The following is a 19,544-nucleotide window of genomic DNA, read 5'->3' on the forward strand; positions in this document are numbered from 1 at the left end:
ACACCTCTTAAGATCAGAGCTAGGAAGACTAAGGCAGACCTTTGGCTGAATGAGTTTACACACTCTATTAGAAGGGACTGCCGGAAAGCAGAGACTGCACTTTCTACATCGTCACTCTCTAAATAACACCCCCAGCATTGGGTTGAACATCTTGCACTTAATCAAAGATCTCTCACTGGCTATGTTGGACCCTCCTGCTCCTAATCATTTCTGCGCTGTCTCTTTACCCCCACGTAGGGGTAGAATTGCAGGCCTGATGCCCACTAGCTGTGATTTTGAAGCAGTTGGTCGTAGCTTACTGACAACTTTGAACAGTTCTCTAGCCACATGTACCATCCCGTCTTGGTTAAAGCACACCTGATTTCAGACACTCCTCAAAAAGCCTGGTCTTGACCCGGCCAATTTCCAAGCTTCTTTCTTGTCTAAGGTTTTAGAAAAAAGTTGTTTTTAATTAGAATCTGTCCTTTTTGAAACAAAACAGTAAATTCTAGAAATTCCAGTCAGGGTTCGGGAACTCTATAGCACACAGAAATCTCTGCTAAGAGTGACAACTGACCTCCTCTGTGCTGCAGATGCTGGTAAATGACAATTCTTCTAGATCTCAGTGCAGCTTTTGATATCGTCGCCCACGCCATTCTGTTGGATCACTTGACACGCTGGGTCGGGATTTCTGGGGCTGCCCTTGATTGGTTCCACTCTTACATTTCAAACATTTCATTGTTTCCAATGGCAGCTCATCCTCCACACCTGGAAATATTTCATGTGGGTGGGGTTCTCCTAAGTTTGGTTTTGGGTCCACTTCTCTTCTGTCTTTATGCTCCCAATGGGAAGACTCATCTCACCTCTTTTCACTGCTATGCTGATAAATAGTGAATGGACTGTACTTATAAACGCTTTAGTATTCCGATCACTTAAAGCGCTTTAACACTACATGTCATCATTCACCCATTCATACACTGATGGCTATCAGCCCATTCATACAACATTCACACACAGCTATGGGAACAATTTGTGTCTCGCATGGATGCTGTGATTGAAGGACGGCCCTGCTCTACCACTGAGCCACCCCTGGTCCTCAGATACTGCCTCTAAATTCCCAAAGTCAGGCCTATTTAACGACAACTTACAACTGTCTCCAAGACTTTAAAGATGTTAGTTAGCTCAGAATTTCTTTCAGTTTAAGCTTGGGTTGGTAATCTTTAAAACATTTTCAAAAATATTTTTGTTGAAACTCTTTTTACATCCTGACAGCAATCCATAAATCAAATACTCTGGTATGTTGCAGGACTGTAATAAGCCCGTCCAGTCGTTTCATTCTGCCCGGATGTGATGGTTCCTTTGGACTGGAGCGGCCTGCCGCAGGCTTGTTAGACAGGCCGATCTGTTGATGCACCTTAACACCCACTTCTATTGAACCCGTTCTATTATATCCTCTGGGTTAATGTGTTGAAACTTGTATTCATTTCCATGGACATATCTCAATGCTTGTAATTGTAGGCTTATGTATATGTATTTTTGAAGCACCCAATATAAATATATATTTAATAAACACACATACACACCTGGACACACACACACAGCGCCATCAACAGGCAGAGAAGGGCAAAAACTCATCCGCTCCATAGTTTTGAAGCATTGCATTAAAAAAGCTACGGAAACTTCAAAATAAAAAATAAAACTTCCTGAATTGCACAAAAAGCAATAAATCGATTATAAAAACGCTTTAGACGAATAATTTAACCAGTATATTCTTACTACACATCAAAATATGGGCTATAGAGGAAAACTGTGTTTTTATGTAGTTACAGTTTTAACGCAAAGATCAAAATGAAGGATTTTCTCCCTCAAAACCCAGAAATGAAGGCGAAGCATTTCTGAAAAATGGAAACTAAAACTTTGAATGGAAGCCACGTAACCAATAAGAATTTATTGACACAAGCACAATTTGTTACACAAAAATAATGGGTCACATTTACACAATTTATACAGGTCTAGAACTCAATGTACAATTAACAGACTAACTAAATACCAATAGTTAAATATGTACTCACATTGCACACAATATCATTAAAACCTACACAAAAAACATGTACTGTGTGAAAGTAACACGAGTCGACATAAAAATCGCATTATTTACAAAAACGTGGATTTGAGATCTTTAGCAAAAGGACTCTGATGTCTGTTGGAGGTTCTCATATCCGTCTGTCAGAGACATTATACAATCTATCATGTAAAAGCTCCCCGCTAGAAAGTATTATTCAGTCTCTTAATAGTTGAAAAGATTATAAAGTAATAAAGTCAAGTAGCCAGAGCTGAAGAACACCAAATACACTAAATACTGCGCTTTGCTTGGACGGTATGGCGGTTTTTCCCTTTTAAAGCAGGCTGGTGAGATTAGCAGTTAGCTTCATGAAGTGCACTTTAAGCCTTAGCTTAGCAACTGTCTGCAATGAGTGTTTTTATTTAAATTTAAATTTATACATAGAATCCTTCAATACTCGCATCAGGTTGTGGACATCACTACATACAGTTCACACAGTAAGGTTGATGTGGAGAGGGAGGACAGCAGCAGCTGCTCCTCTCCGGCAGCGATGGTGTGCAAGAGGCTGCACCCGGCAGATGGAGGTGGACATCTACAACACTCACAGGAATCTCACTGAGTGGGAACATCGATACGGACTTATGCTGACTCGACTGCTGCTCTCCACAGTCACTGCAGGTGTTACCAGAGGAGGCGGTCGGTTCAGTGCTGCTTTATTGGTCCTATTGTGATATTCTGTGCATATGCTCACGCATGAAGCATGCCGATACAATTATTCATGAATGGATGTCAACATGACTGTGTTGTACGTTGGCTGAACATAAACCAGACTTGCTCTGATAATAATATCTGCAGCAGCTTCTGTGTCACATTACGATACATGTGGCTGCTCAAATGTACGACTTAGTGCATGTTATTGTTATAGTTATATGAACTGGGTGAGCGCATATTAACCTGTGGTGAACACTAGAATATAAGTGCTGCTGTATGGGAGTGTTGAGACTGTGATGGATGATGTGCTGCTCACTCTCAGCCCTATAGGCATGGTGCACAATGATGAGGGACACTACCTATTATCTCTACGTCTTCTTTTGAAAATGGATCATTCAATGTGCACAGAGTAGTTATGGAAGCCCTGAGAGGAAAGTGTGAAAAATGATATTGTGGTGATGCATTTTCTAAATTTGATCTGAATAGTCTTCTCTCTTGTTACAAATTACAACTCAAAGAAAATTCTCCTGCCAACAGCTTTTGTTTCTACTGTTCTTGAGTCATAAACACAGAAGAGAAAACTCTTTAGATCAGACTTGGATCACCAGAATGTCTCGCTTGCCTCTCTGGGCTTCCGTAGTAAGTTCATGTTTTGCAGTCATTTTGAAAACCCAATCACAGTTGAGCAAGTACTCTGAAAACTTTGGGCAACTGTTGTGGCGTTGTACAGATAAGTAATGATAAATGTAATGAAATGTGAAGACACTGTACTGTGGAACTCTGTGTCAGCTCTACATCAACACCACCACTAAGCCCAAAATTATACATTATCTGATCAAATCTTTCTTGTTAAGTCAATAAAGTAATATTTAGGTCAAATTTTCAGTTGTACAACAGGAGCTAAAATGAGCACATTAAAAGCAACTTGAAAAGAATTAAAGCTGCGAGCAGCGATGAACGGGCCCTCGCAATCTGCAGCGCGTCGGGGGTGCCAGCGGGACTCCGGCCTGCGCGTCCGAGAACGTCCGCGACCGTCGGACGGCGCGTCCGCGAGCGAGACGTTTTTAATCCCGCGTGGACCGCCTGATGCCGGAAATGATGCTTTGCAAATAGTCCGATGCTTCCTGTATCCGCTGCCTGGTGCTACAGAACACGTGCAAACATGCATGATGTAGCTCTGTGTCAAATGTAAACCACATTGTGTAAAAGTCATGTAAATCGGAGGTGTTTATCACAAAATCCAGATTTCCTTTGGCCAGCAGGTGGCGCTGTGAGTATTAGTGAAAATTAGCTCGTAGACGTCCTCAGGCCATGAGTGTTATCAAGCATGAGAAGTTTGGGACCGTTTGGAACAAGTCCAGCTGAGTTACATCAGACATTTCATTTAGCCAGTAGGCTTTGCAGGTTTACTGTAGCGCCCCCTAGTGGTCGAATGCAAAACAATTCTCAGGGTATGTTACTGGATGCAATGTACACATATGCTGAATATTTTGGGAATTTAGAACAAATGGTTGAGAAGTTATGTGTATTGATATTTTGCCACGCACCTAAGAAGTGTATTGGTCCATATCTTGTAAACACAAAGAGATATCAAAAAGATTTTGATAACTTTTGATGATCTAGATCCACTTATGATCCACATCAAATTTCGTAGAAATCGGAGCCAGCGTGTAGGAGTTCGCAAAAATGTGTTTTTTTTCACTAAATTCAAAATGGCTGACTTCCGGTTGAGTTTAGAGCTTAGAGCTCCGGGGGCTTTTTTGTCAGTCTACATGTGATACATCTGTTTACCAAATGTTATACATCTAAATTTTATATATACATAGTGAAACGTACTGCGAGGGCTGCATCGTCGAAATATTGTATAAATTCATACAAAATTGAAAATGGCAGACTTCCGGTAGGGTTTAGAGCATGGTCCCAAGAGACTTATTCTTAAGTCTCCATAGGATACATGTGCCTACCAAGTTTCATACATGTAGCCAAAACGTAGCGCTGGGGCTGCTCTTTTGAAATATTGTAGGGGGCGCTATAGAGGCAATTTAAAACGGCCAATAAAAAAATCATATAAAGTATTTCTTCCAATGACCTGTGACACATGTACAAAGTTCCATGAGTTTTTGAGCATCCCAACCCACTAAACCATCAGCTTCCTTTTTCATGGCAAACTATGCGTCGCCACGGCAATAGCGTGGAACGAAAACTCACAATATTCATCAATGTCTTAAGGCTATCCTTACCAAATTTGAGTCTCATCAGGTCACCTGGCTAGGAGGAATAAATAAAAGTATAAAATATGACATTTCCTTTAGCCAGTAGGCGGCGCTATGAGTTATTGAAATATATTCGCAAGTTTTGTGCGAATTGGATAATGTACCTTGGAGTTATAACAACTTCTTTTTTCATAAACAATGAGGCAAAATGGCCGCCACGCCACGTCAAGGTTCTTTGATGAAAACTCTCGATTTTTATAACTTTTAATCACAAAGGTCTTAAGAGCATCCTGACCAAAGTAGAAGTTGATCGCTTAAAATCTCTAGGAGGAGTTCGTTAAAGTGCGAAGGCTGAAATCTGCAAAAAGTGACAAAAAGCACAACTTCGAGGGTTTACTGTAGCGCCCCCTAGTTGTTGAATGCAAAATAAATATCAGGGTATGTTAGAGGATGCAATGTGCACATATGCTGAAAATCTGGTAATTTTAGGACAAACGGTTGAGAAGTTATATGTATTGATATTAAGCCACGCCCCCAAGAAGTTTATTGGTACATATCTTGTAAACGAAAAGAGATATCAAAAAGCTTTTGATAACTTTTGATGACGTAGATCCAGTAATGGTCCACAGCAAATTCGGTAGTAATGGGACTAAGCATGTAGGAGGAGTTCGCAGAAATGTGTTTTACACTAAATTCAATATGGCGGAAAATCAAAGTAGGCGGAGCTTAGGGGTCTGATTGGCTTTTTTGTAGCTCTAGCTCAAGTGGACATGTGTGTCAAATTTCAAGTCAATCGGACATACTGGCCGAGGGGCGTCGCCGGTCCGACTTGTAGGGGGCGCTAGAGAGCCATTTCGTAACACAAAAAGATGCATTCTTTTTCAGATGGCTATATTCACCAGGCCTGACAAGTCCTAAAAATTTGGTGAGTTTTCATGCATGGCAAGTCCTCCAACCATGCGTACGTTTACCCAAACGGGTACAATATCAATAGGGCCTTCGCGGCCCGACGTTGTCGGTAGCTCGGGCCCTAATAAAATCTTGGCTCGAACCTTCAGACGGTGCTTTGTGTCAACCCTGTTGAGGGACTACTTCTAGTGACATGGACTGACTCACGGTGTAGATGCTGTGCAGCAGATGAGGAGCATGGAACAGCTTGTCCCTTTGTTGTTGAGAGCAGAATGATTTATGTTGTAATTCCATCCTGATAAAAGACCTGACATACTCCAAATCAGGCAGCTCTGCCCATCACTGGGTGCAGCGTATGTGTAATTGGCACAGGCATACATTTTGGTCATCTGCATGGACTGCTGACAAAAAATTACTTTGTCAAATGTGAAAGACAGGAAGAGTAAAATCTGTGCTAATCACAGTGCTAGTCTGTGACAGATAACGCTGACTGGCCTCCTCTGGTCATGCTGATGCTGCCTGCAGGGAGCCGCACAGACGGCCCCATTGGTTCTGAGAGCTGGAGACGATGTCTCTCAGTGTGAAGACAGAGAGCTGAGACCGGTTGACTGATGAGCCCTCCATCTGTCAGCAGGGATCCTCTTTGCACAGATGAGGTATGTGTATGCTCACAGGTACATACTGCAGGCCTGTGTGTGTGTATGTGCACCCAGACATTCACCGTGCTGCACATCAGCTGCGTGTTGGTGATCCAGCAATATAGAAAAATGAGACAACATGACAGATGAACACAAACTTCAGTCCAGTTCTGAGAGGGAGAGAGGAGGAGAGGGGGGGGGGGGGCGGTGTGTATTACTCAGAGAAGGGAGGGAACATGCCGAGGTCAGCGAAGTCCTCTATGTTGTAGTTGGCTGTTCCCTGGGTGGGATCTCCGGCCATGGGCAACATGTCCTGCAGAGACACGGATACATATCACATATCTGTGTACGATGGTCAGCAGCCAGCAGCTGGAAGACTCTGTGTGTCAGAGTGTGTGTGTGTTACCTGGAAGACTTCTGTCTGGCTGGGGTTGGGGTGTGTGTGCTGTTCCCCGGCCTGCTGGGAGTGATGCTGGTTCTGCCACTGGGACCAGACCTCACTGGGCCGACCCTGGAACTGGGCTCCACTCTGACTGCTCTCCCCCGACACATCTGGAAACACACAGAGGGAGTCACTCAGACATGAGTTTGACTGATTGCATATTTAAAGTAGAGTGAAACCCACGGTACGTTGTGGTTAAATGGCGCGTTCAGAACATTAGTATTATTACTATGTGAGGAGATAGTGCAGGAATGTCTACCTGAGCACAGAATGGAGAACATACAACCCATACAGTCTGTGGTGTGGTGTATTTGAGTAATTGAGATGCCTCCAGTCTGCTGTACTACACGCCTATGCATAATGCAGCATTGGGGACATTTTACTCAACTGAATGCTTATCGATCGAATGATGTACTCTTTTGGTTTCGGTATCACTTTAAGGGTACTTAAATCGTCATTTTCTAAACAATACCCAGCCCTACTAAAATAGGATCAATATTCTCATAAACACTGGAGAAATGGGAGGTCTGATATAAGTCTTTGTCACATAAAGGCCTGCTTCTCTGCGCTGTTACTAGTATTTTAAAATGGCATACACAAACTAATTAATTGCCTGACTGACAATTCTGAGCTGCAGCTAAAATCTCCAACACGAGATATGGATGTACACACACACACACACACACACACACACACACCGAGTACATCAAAGCAAAGCAGAATGATAAGCTGTCGGCCTCCCCAGCAGAGGAACATTCTTACTGTTTCACAATAAAGAACTAAAGGCTGATATTTTCTCTGGCCAGATAAGAGCAAGAGGCTGAGTCGCTGATGGAGAGAGGAAAGAGAGCACATGTAAAAAATACAGATGGAAGAGTAATTACCCAAACACAGAGGAGGCTGCTCTTGTGAACATGAAGTGGAAAGCATACAAGATAAGGAAAAAGCAGAGCTTCTCACTCGTGAATACTAATGAACACATGCAACAACAGAGCAAATGAATGGCACTGGCTGTTACTGACTTCTTCATCCTTCAAATGGGCTGACAGCAAAGAGAGAGAGAGAGAGAGAGAGAGACAGAGAACGACGGATGGATGGAAAGTAAAAATCCAAGTCACAAAATGATCCTGAGGAAATAAAGGATACATAAAGGAGGTGGCAGAAAGACAGATCATGCATTTGGCTAATGTGTGTGTCCATTAAAAGGCTATCAAGGAGCCGTTACAGGCTGGACATGCTCAGTTCTACAGCAATGTAGGATTGAGCAGCTGGCTGATGAGCCATCACTCACTGAACACACGGAAACCTTCACAATCCTGTTTCTGCTGTTACCCCATTTAAAGCCACGCAAGCAGTGTGGCTCCAGGTGATGAGATGAGGTCAGTCCACCCCTGTGATTCAGAGTGAATCTATTTTAATTATGGATTAATTGGCTGATTATTTCTTGATCTACAACCGTGAAAAATGCTGCTCCCAGAGCCCTGGTTGTGGCTCTCGTGGTGTCTATCTGACTCTCCTGGTGTCTATCTGACTCTCCTGGTGTCTATCTGACTCTAATGGTGTCTATCTGACTCTCCTGGTGTCTATCTGACTCTCCTGGTGTCTATCTGACTCTCCTGGTGTCTATCTGACTCTAATGGTGTCTATCTGACTCTCCTGGTGTCTATCTGACTCTAATGGTGTCTATCTGACTCTAATGGTGTATATCTGACTCTAATGGTGTCTATCTGACTCTAATGGTGTCTATCTGACTCTAATGGTGTCTATCTGACTCTCCTGGTGTCTATCTGACTCTCCTGGTGTCTATCTGACTCTAATGGTGTCTATCTGACTCTAATGGTGTATATCTGACTCTAATGGTGTCTATCTGACTCTAATGGTGTCTATCTGACTCTAATGGTGTCTATCTGACTCTAATGGTGTCTATCTGAATCTCCTGGTGTCTATCTGACTCTCATGGTGTCTATCTGACTCTAATGGTGTGTATCTGACTCTAATGGTGTCTATCTGAATCTCCTGGTGTCTATCTGACTCTCATGGTGTCTATCTGACTCTAATGGTGTGTATCTGACTCTAATGGTGTCTATCTGAATCTCCTGGTGTCTATCTGACTCTCCTGGTGTCTATCTGACTCTAATGGTGTCTATCTGACTCTAATGGTGTCTATCTGACTCTAATGGTGTCTATCTGACTCTAATGGTGTCTATCTGTCTGTCATGGTGTCTATCTGACTCTAATGGTGTCTATCTGACTCTCATGGTGTCTATTTGACTCTCATGGTGTCTATCTGACTCTAATGGTGTCTATCTGACTCTCCTGGTGTCTATCTGACTCTAATGGTGTCTATCTGACTCTAATGGTGTCTATCTGACTCTAATGGTGTCTATCTGTCTGTCATGGTGTCTATCTGACTCTAATGGTGTCTATCTGTCTGTCATGGTGTCTATCTGACTCTAATGGTGTCTATCTGACTCTCATGGTGTCTATTTGACTCTCATGGTGTCTATCTGACTCTAATGGTGTCTATCTGTCTGTCATGGTGTCTATCTGACTCTCCTGGTGTCTATCTGTCTGTCATGGTGTCTATCTGACTCTCCTGGTGTCTATCTGACTCTAATGGTGTCTATCTGACTCTCATGGTGTCTATCTGACTCTAATGGTGTCTATCTGACTCTCATGGTGTCTATCTGACTCTCCTGGTGTCTATCTGACTCTCCTGGTGTCTATCTGACTCTCCTGGTGTCTATCTGACTCTCATGGTGTCTATCTGACTCTCCTGGTGTCTATCTGACTCTCCTGGTGTCTATCTGACTCTAATGGTGTCTATCTGACTCTCATGGTGTCTATCTGACTCTCCTGGTGTCTATTTGACTCTCCTGGTGTCTATCTGATTCTCCTGGTGTCTATCTGACTCTCCTGGTGTCTATCTGACTCTCCTGGTGTCTATCTGACTCTAATGGTGTCTATCTACATTAGTGGTTTTACTTGTTTAATCTAAACTGCACTATTAATTGTCTACATTCACCTCCAAAAATGATTGAGATTGAGAGTCAGTCAGGCGTTTCATTAGTGTGTGACATCAGTGAGAGTAATGAGTAGTGAATGAGCAGAGTGGGATGAAGCGTAGGAGGCGGTTTTTCTGGGGACAGAAGACATCTTGAGTTTCTTAGGTCGACCTGCACCATTGAATGCTCGACACTCTGGTATGACGTGTAGTGAGACACAAACACTTAGTGAGAACATTGTGTACTCATTTGGTTTATGTTCATGTAACAAATTCCCCACAACATTTTCAGAGTCATTTTAGTTGAATATATTATCAAATAATTTAATTTTAATTTTAAATTTCTGGCCAAAATAGTCCAAATCAAAAGCTTCAGAGGCAAAGTGTCAGAAGACAAAAAAGACTTTTATTCCTCAGTATGAGCCAAACATTCTGGCATCTTTCTGATCGAGCCATGTTGCGTGGACTCAGTTTGTAACACAGCCTGTGTGTAATACCTTCTGTAATGACTGTACTTGCGTGTGTGTATAACCAAACATTTAAACCTGAGTCATACTGACTTTAAGGAACAAATGTACCGCTGTGGATGTATTTTAGACACCTAAGAGAATCTATATCTGTTTAGTGTTTGCTATAGTTACAATAGTTTCACCTCTTCACCTTCAACACAGTGTGTGTGAGAAATAAGTTTTAAAGTCCATTCAGAAACATGTATATTTATGGTGGATGGAAGTGTTAATGAGTGAGTCAGACTCTGACAGCTTTGCTTCCCCATCCGTGTAATTACATCTGTACCAGGACACAAATAAGCTTCCTATTTGAACTGAATACAGAATGTGAATAGAATGTGACCAGGTTTCATAATGCTAAATAATGTTAAAGGATCTGTTGATACAGGGCATGTAATTACTTGTGTTCCTTTGGTCTCGGACACTTTCTGACATTAAAGGTTCCTGCCAACACACATTTGACAGGAAACCACCTCAGTGCTGCCACTGTACATATCCAGCTCAGTGAAGACCAGGAGAAAGTGGAAACATTGGCAGAGCTCAGAGATCACAACTTGTGACACACACTGAGATTCCTAAAAGCTCCACATGAGGTGACACTTTAGGATCCCACCACAGCACAGATGTAGCATCTAGAGTTGCACTGGCAACAGCGTCTCAGGTTGTTGCTATCATGTGACCACATGAAAAATAAGTTCATGTTCCACACATTGTGTAAAATATATTATGGCAATACATTCTGATTACAAAACATAAATATAATGGATCATGAGTCGGTAGGTTGTGTGTCATGCTGGACCTGTGGAGGTCAAACATACGCGGCACGTTGATGTTATTTCTTTCTTGATGCTTTTAGAGAAAGCCTGTGTTGTGATTGTGAGTATATTTCTGTTGAGAAGAAGCTCTGCAATTTCAATATTAGATCTCCCTTCAGTACTTTCACCATGCAAACGCTACAATATTCACCCAATATCTAATATTCAAACAACATATCTGTCTACCCTTTGGTTTCTTTGCTGTGTGACTCCCCTGGGAGGCTGGTCAGCTGATCAAGCTCACCTGGCCTCGTATGGGCTATAAAAGCTGACCCATGTGTTCCCACTGGCACCTGTGCTATATCAACACATTCTCACCCCAGTGGGTCAAATACTGCAGCCTGGTCAGAGCTCCTAAGCTTCAAACTATGAGCCACCCCTCTAGGGTCAGTTCTTTAATGCCAGGGACGGCTTGCATAGTGTCTTCAAAAAAGCCACGATATTATATTTTTCTGTGCAGGGACTCTAGCTGTGGTTATTAACCACTTGTTTCAGCTTCCTCTCTGTTAACATCATTGTTGGTCAGTGAAGTCATGTGTTAGGATGCTGATCATATTGAGCTCTTAGATCCTTTATTTGTCTCTTTAGTGGCGCTTCACATCGCTGCTTTTAATAATGGTCACGGTTTGTGAACATGAGACACGCTGCTCTTAAACTGCCCGTGGGAAGAATGAAGATATAAAAGTTAGTCTATTCTTGGTTAAAGACTGTGGTCTCGCCATGTGAAATAACTTTCGACTCACGTATTATTCTCAGACAACTCGGCCTTTTGCCCCATCTCCCACGTGATTGGCTGAGCAGCATCACGTGATGTGATTTACAACGCATGTAATTGGTCTGTGTTTCCTGGACCGCTGAACGAGTACCGTAAAGGCTAGAAAAGCTGCACCAGTTAAAATAGAAGCGCTCAGTCAAAATGTGATAATTCTCAGTTATCTATCGGTTTTCGGTCCAGGTCCGGATATAACAGGGTCTGGGTCCGGACTCTTTAGTGACCCCTGCTCTATAGCATGCCTCAGTGCGTAGATATCAGACAGCGAGGGCTGCGGTATTTGGATTTTATTAGGAGTGAGAACGGGTATATTAACTTCAAAGTCACCAAGCCCTACCTAATAAGATCTTCAACAGAACAGAAGCAGTGCAGTGGGTTTACATGTTGCTCCTCAGTTTCTGTGTTTTCAAACAGAAAATAAAGACACACAAAGACTTCCACAACAAATACAGCCCATAGCACACAGGGGATGTTACTACACATCACTCAGAGAATGAAAAGCAGGGCTCACCAAAAGCTGTGCTGCGGTTTGTCAGTCCGGAGTAGGCATTGCCGCTGGGGGAGGAAGTGGCCGGGGACGACAGGGGACTGTAGGAGGCCGGGTCGGTCTGGTAGCTGTGGCCAGAACCAATACCAAATGGACTGGACTGGGCTTTACTGGACTGGAGAGCACAGACATTGGTTAGATGTACAGCATATCAGGGCCGTACGGGTAGACACAGGGTTCACTGCTCAGTGCACTCCCGTTAATGAAGCTCCCTGAAAACAAACTGATTGCTTACATATGCTAACCACAGGTATGGGATGTGCAAAAACTGTATTTTCAAGTTTGAACATGCTTTGTAATAAAGTTAAATGAGTTCATATCCATCTTTATGCACATGAAAAAAGTTGGCCGAACTACAACATGAGACACCCCCAAAGAGCCAACGCAGTTCTCCTCTTCATATGAATAATGGAGCTGTGTTGTTCATGGGTACTGTAGTATTTACAGCTGTCCACCATTGCAGCACAACGGATACAACATCATTTCTCAGAGACAAAGTCAGAGTGGCGGTCTGATTTAAACCTACATGATGGTACATTAACATTGGGAGAGTCCGGTGTTTCAATGTAACATTGAAGGTATTGTCGAAAGAAGAAATTGAAATGGGATTACAGAATGGAGAAAAAGACTTTGCCTCTCTATCATTACTATTTATTGTGGAAACGTTTTTAATTTACAAAAACAAAATCAGAGATACAATGTAACTCCAATGCATCTGTGTGTGCTTCAAGACAATGCATATGTTTAGTTTGGGATATGGTTTAGGTCCATGTGTGAAGACATTTTACAGCAATAGCAGCTTCAAAAGACTATCAAAACATGAAGGATGAGGATTTCTATACTTAATATTCAGACAGGGTTGTGCTATTTAATTCATGATAAACTAACAACCTACAGACTGATGTTTCTTTACTTCTTTCATTCAAACCTCCAGCTGTTAAAAGGACATCAGACCAAAATACATGTCTTAGCTTGTTGTGGGTCGGAAACAACTTGATGACCTTCATTCTTCAGAGACTACTCATTGTTTTGCCAGCACAGTTCAGGCAAATGGGCTTTTCCATTGTTGGGCAACTGCATAGAAGAATCGAGCCAGCTTAACCTAGGTGTCCCAGGACACAGAGAAAGCCTGCATGATGTCTTCATGTCTGCTGTGTTTAGAGGTGGTGAAAACATTCAGCCCTCGCATCATCTGCCTCTAGTTACTGTGATGCATTTAGTGGTTTCTGACCAACAAAGAATTTAGTCCAATGGAATGAACTGACAAGTGCAGCAATGTGTGTGGAAGACACGAGATGGGCTTGTTAAGAAACATATGCCCAGCACATTCCCATAGCAAGATTATGAAACACACACACACACACACACACACACACACACACACACACACACACACACACACACACACACACACACACACACACACACACACACACACACACACACACACACACACACACACACACACACACACACACACACACACACACACACACACACACAATGACCAATAACATCTGTTAACAGGCACCAGAGATGGGATTCTGGGGTTCAGGAGGAGGAGCAGAAAAAATGAGTTTGGCAATCGTGTTAACCATAAAGATTGCAGACTGTTATTGACTGGTTTCACTTCAGTATTGGTTTGTGTGTGCTTGTTACCTGTCCAGAGAAGGGGGGGCGGTTGCCTGACCATGCCACCTGGCCTGGATTGAGCTGTCTGGAGATCTGAGCTAGGTTCTGATTGGTGGAGCCTGACGGCTGGATGTCGTTCACACCAGGGACATGGATCACAGAGGAACTGTGTGCACAAAGACAACATACCATCACATCAGGGCAGGGCTTGACAGTAAGGGTATTTCTAGAAATTGGCTTAGGCTGCCATCAGTGACAGTAACATGTACAATATAGGGACAGCAAACACCAAAATATGCACCCTGAAATACATATTTGTTGCATTAGTGATATTTAATATTGGTTATTAGGTTGTATATCAAAATATAAGGGGATAACCATATTTTCAGTTCATAAGCCAATGCCTGGTTGGTGGTGAGCCCTGCATAACCCGGGACTGGATGTGACGTGTGGTGTACCTGAAGCTTTTGCCAGCGTGTCCCTGCTGGAAGGGAGAGCTCTGAGAGTAGAGCTGCTGTCCTCCAGCTGTAGAGGAGGGAACCATCATCTTCTTATCTGCCGCTACACACACAAACACAGGGTCAGCATTATAGAAATAACAGAGAGCAGAGACAGCAAGAAGCTGAAGCAGCAACTATCAGGACATGTGTCGTAGGTGGCTGTTTGTGTGTGTGTTTGTGTGTGTGTCGTACAGCCAGCGATGCCTGTGTACATCTCAGCAAAGCGCGGGTCTCTCTCCTGAGAGAACAGGACTTCTGTCTTGTCGATGTTCTTCCCTGCCTCATGGACTCCGCTGCTGACGCTGGCCACAGGCACCTGAGGGTGAGGTGAATGTTGGGAATGGAAGGAGGGCATAAGGGTTGACGTTAGAGATGATAGACCGAGGTCACAAAAATGAACCCATGTACATGGTTACAAGATAAATGTAGATTCATTAGTAACTATTTCCTTTCATGTTTTTGAACTAAGATTACATCGAGTCTGGAGGCCGTTAGCGAAAGAAAATGCAAATGCTAACTTAGTTCATTGACGAGCAAAGTCACAAGTAGCCGACTGTGATAAGGTCCAGATAGCGCCACCTCCTGACTATAATAGGAAACATTATGAGAGCTGGCAAACATGAGCCCTTCTGAATATTAAATATCATTATCATTGTCGTTTACTTAAGATAGATGCTTTAATACAATCAAATACTACTGGCGTGGCACCAATGTGCGTTCTGTGACATAATGACCCTTCCTGTCATCTACAGCGTGTGAATGAAGTGGCTCTAAAGCACAGGGTTACCTGGGAAAGATCGTAGGCAGTCAGTCCATCTCTTTGGTGCACCTCCAGCTCCGCTTGCTGCTGCTGCTGTAGCTGCCTAGAAAACACAACACACACCATATAAACCATCAGCACCTCAGACTGGCACTTGCAGCACGATACATCATTTTAAATTCAGTAGAATGAGATAACTAACATGATAAACAAACATCTACATATAATTCATGTAGATGAAAAGAGGTGTTGTTGGGGTAGGAGACAGGACAAACAAGAGCCGTGTTCTGTCGTGTGGTCGCTATGTATCTGACACTTTTTAAGAAGGAACCCCCCCGTCTTCAACCTAACCAAGTACTTTTGTTGCCTAAACCTAACCAAGAGTTTTTGTTTTAACCCCGTGTTTACACCCACAATAGCTGTTTGTCAGTGTTTGACACGTAATGCATCACAAAGTGACACCAATTTAGAGTCACAGGTTATCCTGCATGTCCACGCTGACATGGGGAGAACATGGGGAGAACATCCAAACTCTGGGTTTGGACCCAGAACCTGCTTGCTGTCAGGCGACAGTGCTAACATGTGCCACCCTCTAGATACAAATGTAGCTAAATTGATAGCTAGTATTGTAGCTCCATATAAACCCAATAACAGGTAACAGCAACAAAAAAAAGACTATTTGTGACCAGGGCCTTCGGCTATTGATGGTTAGTAGCTGCGCATTACATTGTACTAATTAAAATATCTTCATTTCCTTGTCTGCTGTAATGAGCAAAGGCCCACGCAAAACATTGAATGGCAGTGGTGTCTCTGTGTGTGAATATATGATTTTAAATGCATCAATGGGTTGTTTTCAATGGCATAAGTTTGTAGTCCATTCATTTGAAAAATTGGCATTGTACGGCTCTGCTGGACTCCTCTGTGTGGTACCAGGTGCTTTTCTCTATTCGTTTTCCACTGTGCATTCTTCCCCCTCAGTGCAGGCGGGATTCTCAGCTGATGACCGTAGCGACAAACGTAACAAAGATGATGTCACGGCATCATCTTCAACAGAACATTCACTATTTCAATAGATGGTAGTTAACACCTCCTCACTGCCCCCGACTGCCAACACCTCCGCACTGCCCCCCACTGCCAACACCTCCGCACTGCCCCCCACTGCCAACAACTCCGCACTGCCCCCGACTGCCAACACCTCCGCACTGCCCCCCACTGCCAACACCTCCGCACTCCCCGCTACTGCCAACACCTCCGCACTGCCCCCCACTGCCAACACCTCCGCACTGCCCCCCACTGCCAACACCTCCGCACTCCCCCCCACTGCCAACACCTCCGCACTCCCCCCCACTGCCAACACCTCCGCACTGCCCTCTACTGCCAACACCTCCGCACTGCCCTCTACTGCCAACACCTCCGCACTGCCCCCCACTGCCAACACCTCCGCACTCCCCCCCACTGCCAACACCTCCGCACTGCCCCCCACTGCCAACACCTCCGCACTCCCCCCCACTGCCAACAACTCCGCACTGCCCTCTACTGCCAACACCTCCGCACTGCCCTCTACTGCCAACACCTCCGCACTGCCCTCTACTGCCAACACCTCCGCACTGCCCTCTACTGCCAATACCTCCGCACTGCCCTCTACTGCCAATACCTCCGCACTGCCCTCTACTGCCAACACCTCCGCACTGCCCTCTACTGCCAACACCTCCGCACTGCCCTCTACTGCCAATACCTCCGCACTGCCCTCTACTGCCAACACCTCCGCACTGCCCTCTACTGCCAACACCTCCGCACTGCCCTCTACTGCCAACACCTCCGCACTGCCCTCTACTGCCAATACCTCCGCACTGCCCTCTACTGCCAACACCTCCGCACTGCCCTCTACTGCCAACACCTCCGCACTGCCCTCTACTGCCAATACCTCCGCACTGCCCTCTACTGCCAACACCTCCGCACTGCCCTCTACTGCCAACACCTCCGCACTGCCCTCTACTGCCAATACCTCCGCACTGCCCTCTACTGCCAACACCTCCGCACTGCCCTCTACTGCCAACACCTCCGCACTGCCCTCTACTGCCAATACCTCCGCACTGCCCTCTACTGCCAACAACTCCGCACTGCCCTCTACTGCCAACACCTCCGCACTGCCCTCTACTGCCAACACCTCCGCACTGCCCTCTACTGCCAACACCTCCGCACTGCCCGCTACTGCCAACACCTCCGTACTGCCCTCTACTGCCAACACCTCCGCACTGCCCGCTACTGCCAACACTGCCCGCTACTGCCAACACCTCCGTACTGCCCTCTACACAGTACGGAGGTGTAAAATTACACACAATGATGTGTGTAATTTTAGTTCTAGTCTAAATATCTTATGTTTTTGACACTTTTGCTCAACCCAGACTTTTCCATAATATTTAGACCTATATCCTGTTTGTTTGTACCTGGCGAACAACATGGAAATGAATAGAAATTAATTTCCCTGGCAGTTACCCCTGTTGCCTTGAACAGTCTGGAGATAGACACTGCTTCTTTTCAAAGGTCTGGATAGCATCAATATTTTTCCAGTAGAGTCAGTGATCAATGTAATCAAACTTCCTGCTTCCTTTCCCTGAAAATAAAAGGCATCAGTGTCTATTGAGATGCTGCTGAAGGCGCTGTATGAACATGGCATGGTTAAAGTGACTAAGACACTGGTCTAATACCTTTCTCAACATTGTTTCACTGTTTTAACAGAGCAAGAGACCTTGACTGATTCTATATAGTTTAGTTTTGCTGTGTTCACCTTATCAGTAACAAAGCAACAGGCAACAAGAGGCACTGCCAATCAAACATATTGTACTGTACAGTTTTTAACAAATCCCAATATCGTTTCTCAAAGAATGTCTTTAAATACGAAAATGATGGTCCCTTCTTTGGAGTAATGTTACCTTATCTGCACCACTGTGGTGTGGTGTACTGTGTGTGTGGATCAATTTGGTTATTGTGCTTTTAATATTAATGGTAGAATAAAATATTAAATATAATAAATCCTTTATGAATGCCTGATAGGTAGAGTTGTATTTGTGTCTTTACTACTCTGTGCCTTGCTGTCCGTATCCCTTTAGGAGAATGTTAACTGAACATAGAAAAATAAATCAAATGTTTCTTTTTTAAATCTGACATTTTGGTCAGATTTAGGCTGATTTAAATGGTGTGTGTGTGTGTGTGTGTGTGAGGAACCTACTTGACGTTGGTGTTGGTGCAGATGATGTACTCTATCTCGTCAGAGTACGGGTTCTGGAAGGTGAAGCTGCTGGTTCGGATCAGCATCCACTCTCTGTTCTTCATTCGGAAACGATACATCACAGACAGAACCTGACCCTTCAACTTCACCACCTGCAGAGGGAGGAACACCACTGATTCATACTTCTGTTTTAACAAGTGTTAACTATCCAGCTGGATCTGGAGACGAAAAGAGTAGCAGCAATACTGTGACACAACATGAACATCTTTATGTATTTTTCATACTCATTTTTTTCAGATTTGAAGTAAACCATTTCCAGTGTGGTCACCTGAGAGTGAAGATTTTCATCAATCAGCTTTGATGTGATCAAGTCTACATTACACGGCTTTAGCAGAGCATTCCCTGAGACAAGAACAGAGGCGCAACCCATTTATTCCATTTCATCAACACAACCACCTCCAGAATCTGTGAGAATGCAATAACTCTGGTTTCTAAGTTTTGAGTTGAGTTGTCATATAGTAGTGATTTCTGCTGTATTATGTACTCTCTGTGGCTACTCTGATTGTCAGTCTGAGTAATGAAAGCACTGCACTTCTTCCCAATGTGACATGGATCTAAAATGACTTTGAAATGAACTGCTGAGGCAGGCCAGAGCAGCTGATCACAGATACGGAGAACTTTTCAATCCACACAGAGGGCAGAGACCACAGAACAGACAGGGAGGAGGAGGAGGAGGAAGGGAAAATTTTCCTCTGGTTAAGATCAGCTATGAACAGTACAGGTAGAATGATGCTGTTTTGCTGCTGAATATGGAGAATGGGG

At 43.9% G+C, this 19,544-nt stretch overlaps 1 protein-coding gene across 1 annotated transcript in view; it reads right to left on the reverse strand.

Annotated features, from left to right (window-relative positions):
* Window positions 1–1,901: 1,901 nt before the first annotated feature.
* Window positions 1,902–19,544, reverse strand: part of arnt2 (aryl-hydrocarbon receptor nuclear translocator 2) — a 64,282-nt gene continuing 46,639 nt past the window's right edge. Inside the window, exons 12-19 of the mRNA XM_076110211.1 lie at window positions 18,723–18,874; window positions 15,521–15,596; window positions 14,926–15,049; window positions 14,692–14,794; window positions 14,261–14,399; window positions 12,566–12,716; window positions 6,919–7,064; window positions 1,902–6,825 (exon numbers count right to left, since the gene is read on the reverse strand). Of these exons, the coding sequence (XP_075966326.1) occupies window positions 6,727–6,825; window positions 6,919–7,064; window positions 12,566–12,716; window positions 14,261–14,399; window positions 14,692–14,794; window positions 14,926–15,049; window positions 15,521–15,596; window positions 18,723–18,874 (990 nt within the window). The 3' untranslated portion in view covers window positions 1,902–6,726. The remainder of the gene's footprint in view (window positions 6,826–6,918; window positions 7,065–12,565; window positions 12,717–14,260; window positions 14,400–14,691; window positions 14,795–14,925; window positions 15,050–15,520; window positions 15,597–18,722; window positions 18,875–19,544) is intronic.

The sequence above is a fragment of the Anarhichas minor genome, unplaced genomic scaffold, assembly GCF_050575085.1.
Source record: "Anarhichas minor isolate MPS153535 unplaced genomic scaffold, ASM5057508v1 ptg000042l, whole genome shotgun sequence".
NCBI lineage: Eukaryota > Metazoa > Chordata > Actinopteri > Perciformes > Anarhichadidae > Anarhichas > Anarhichas minor.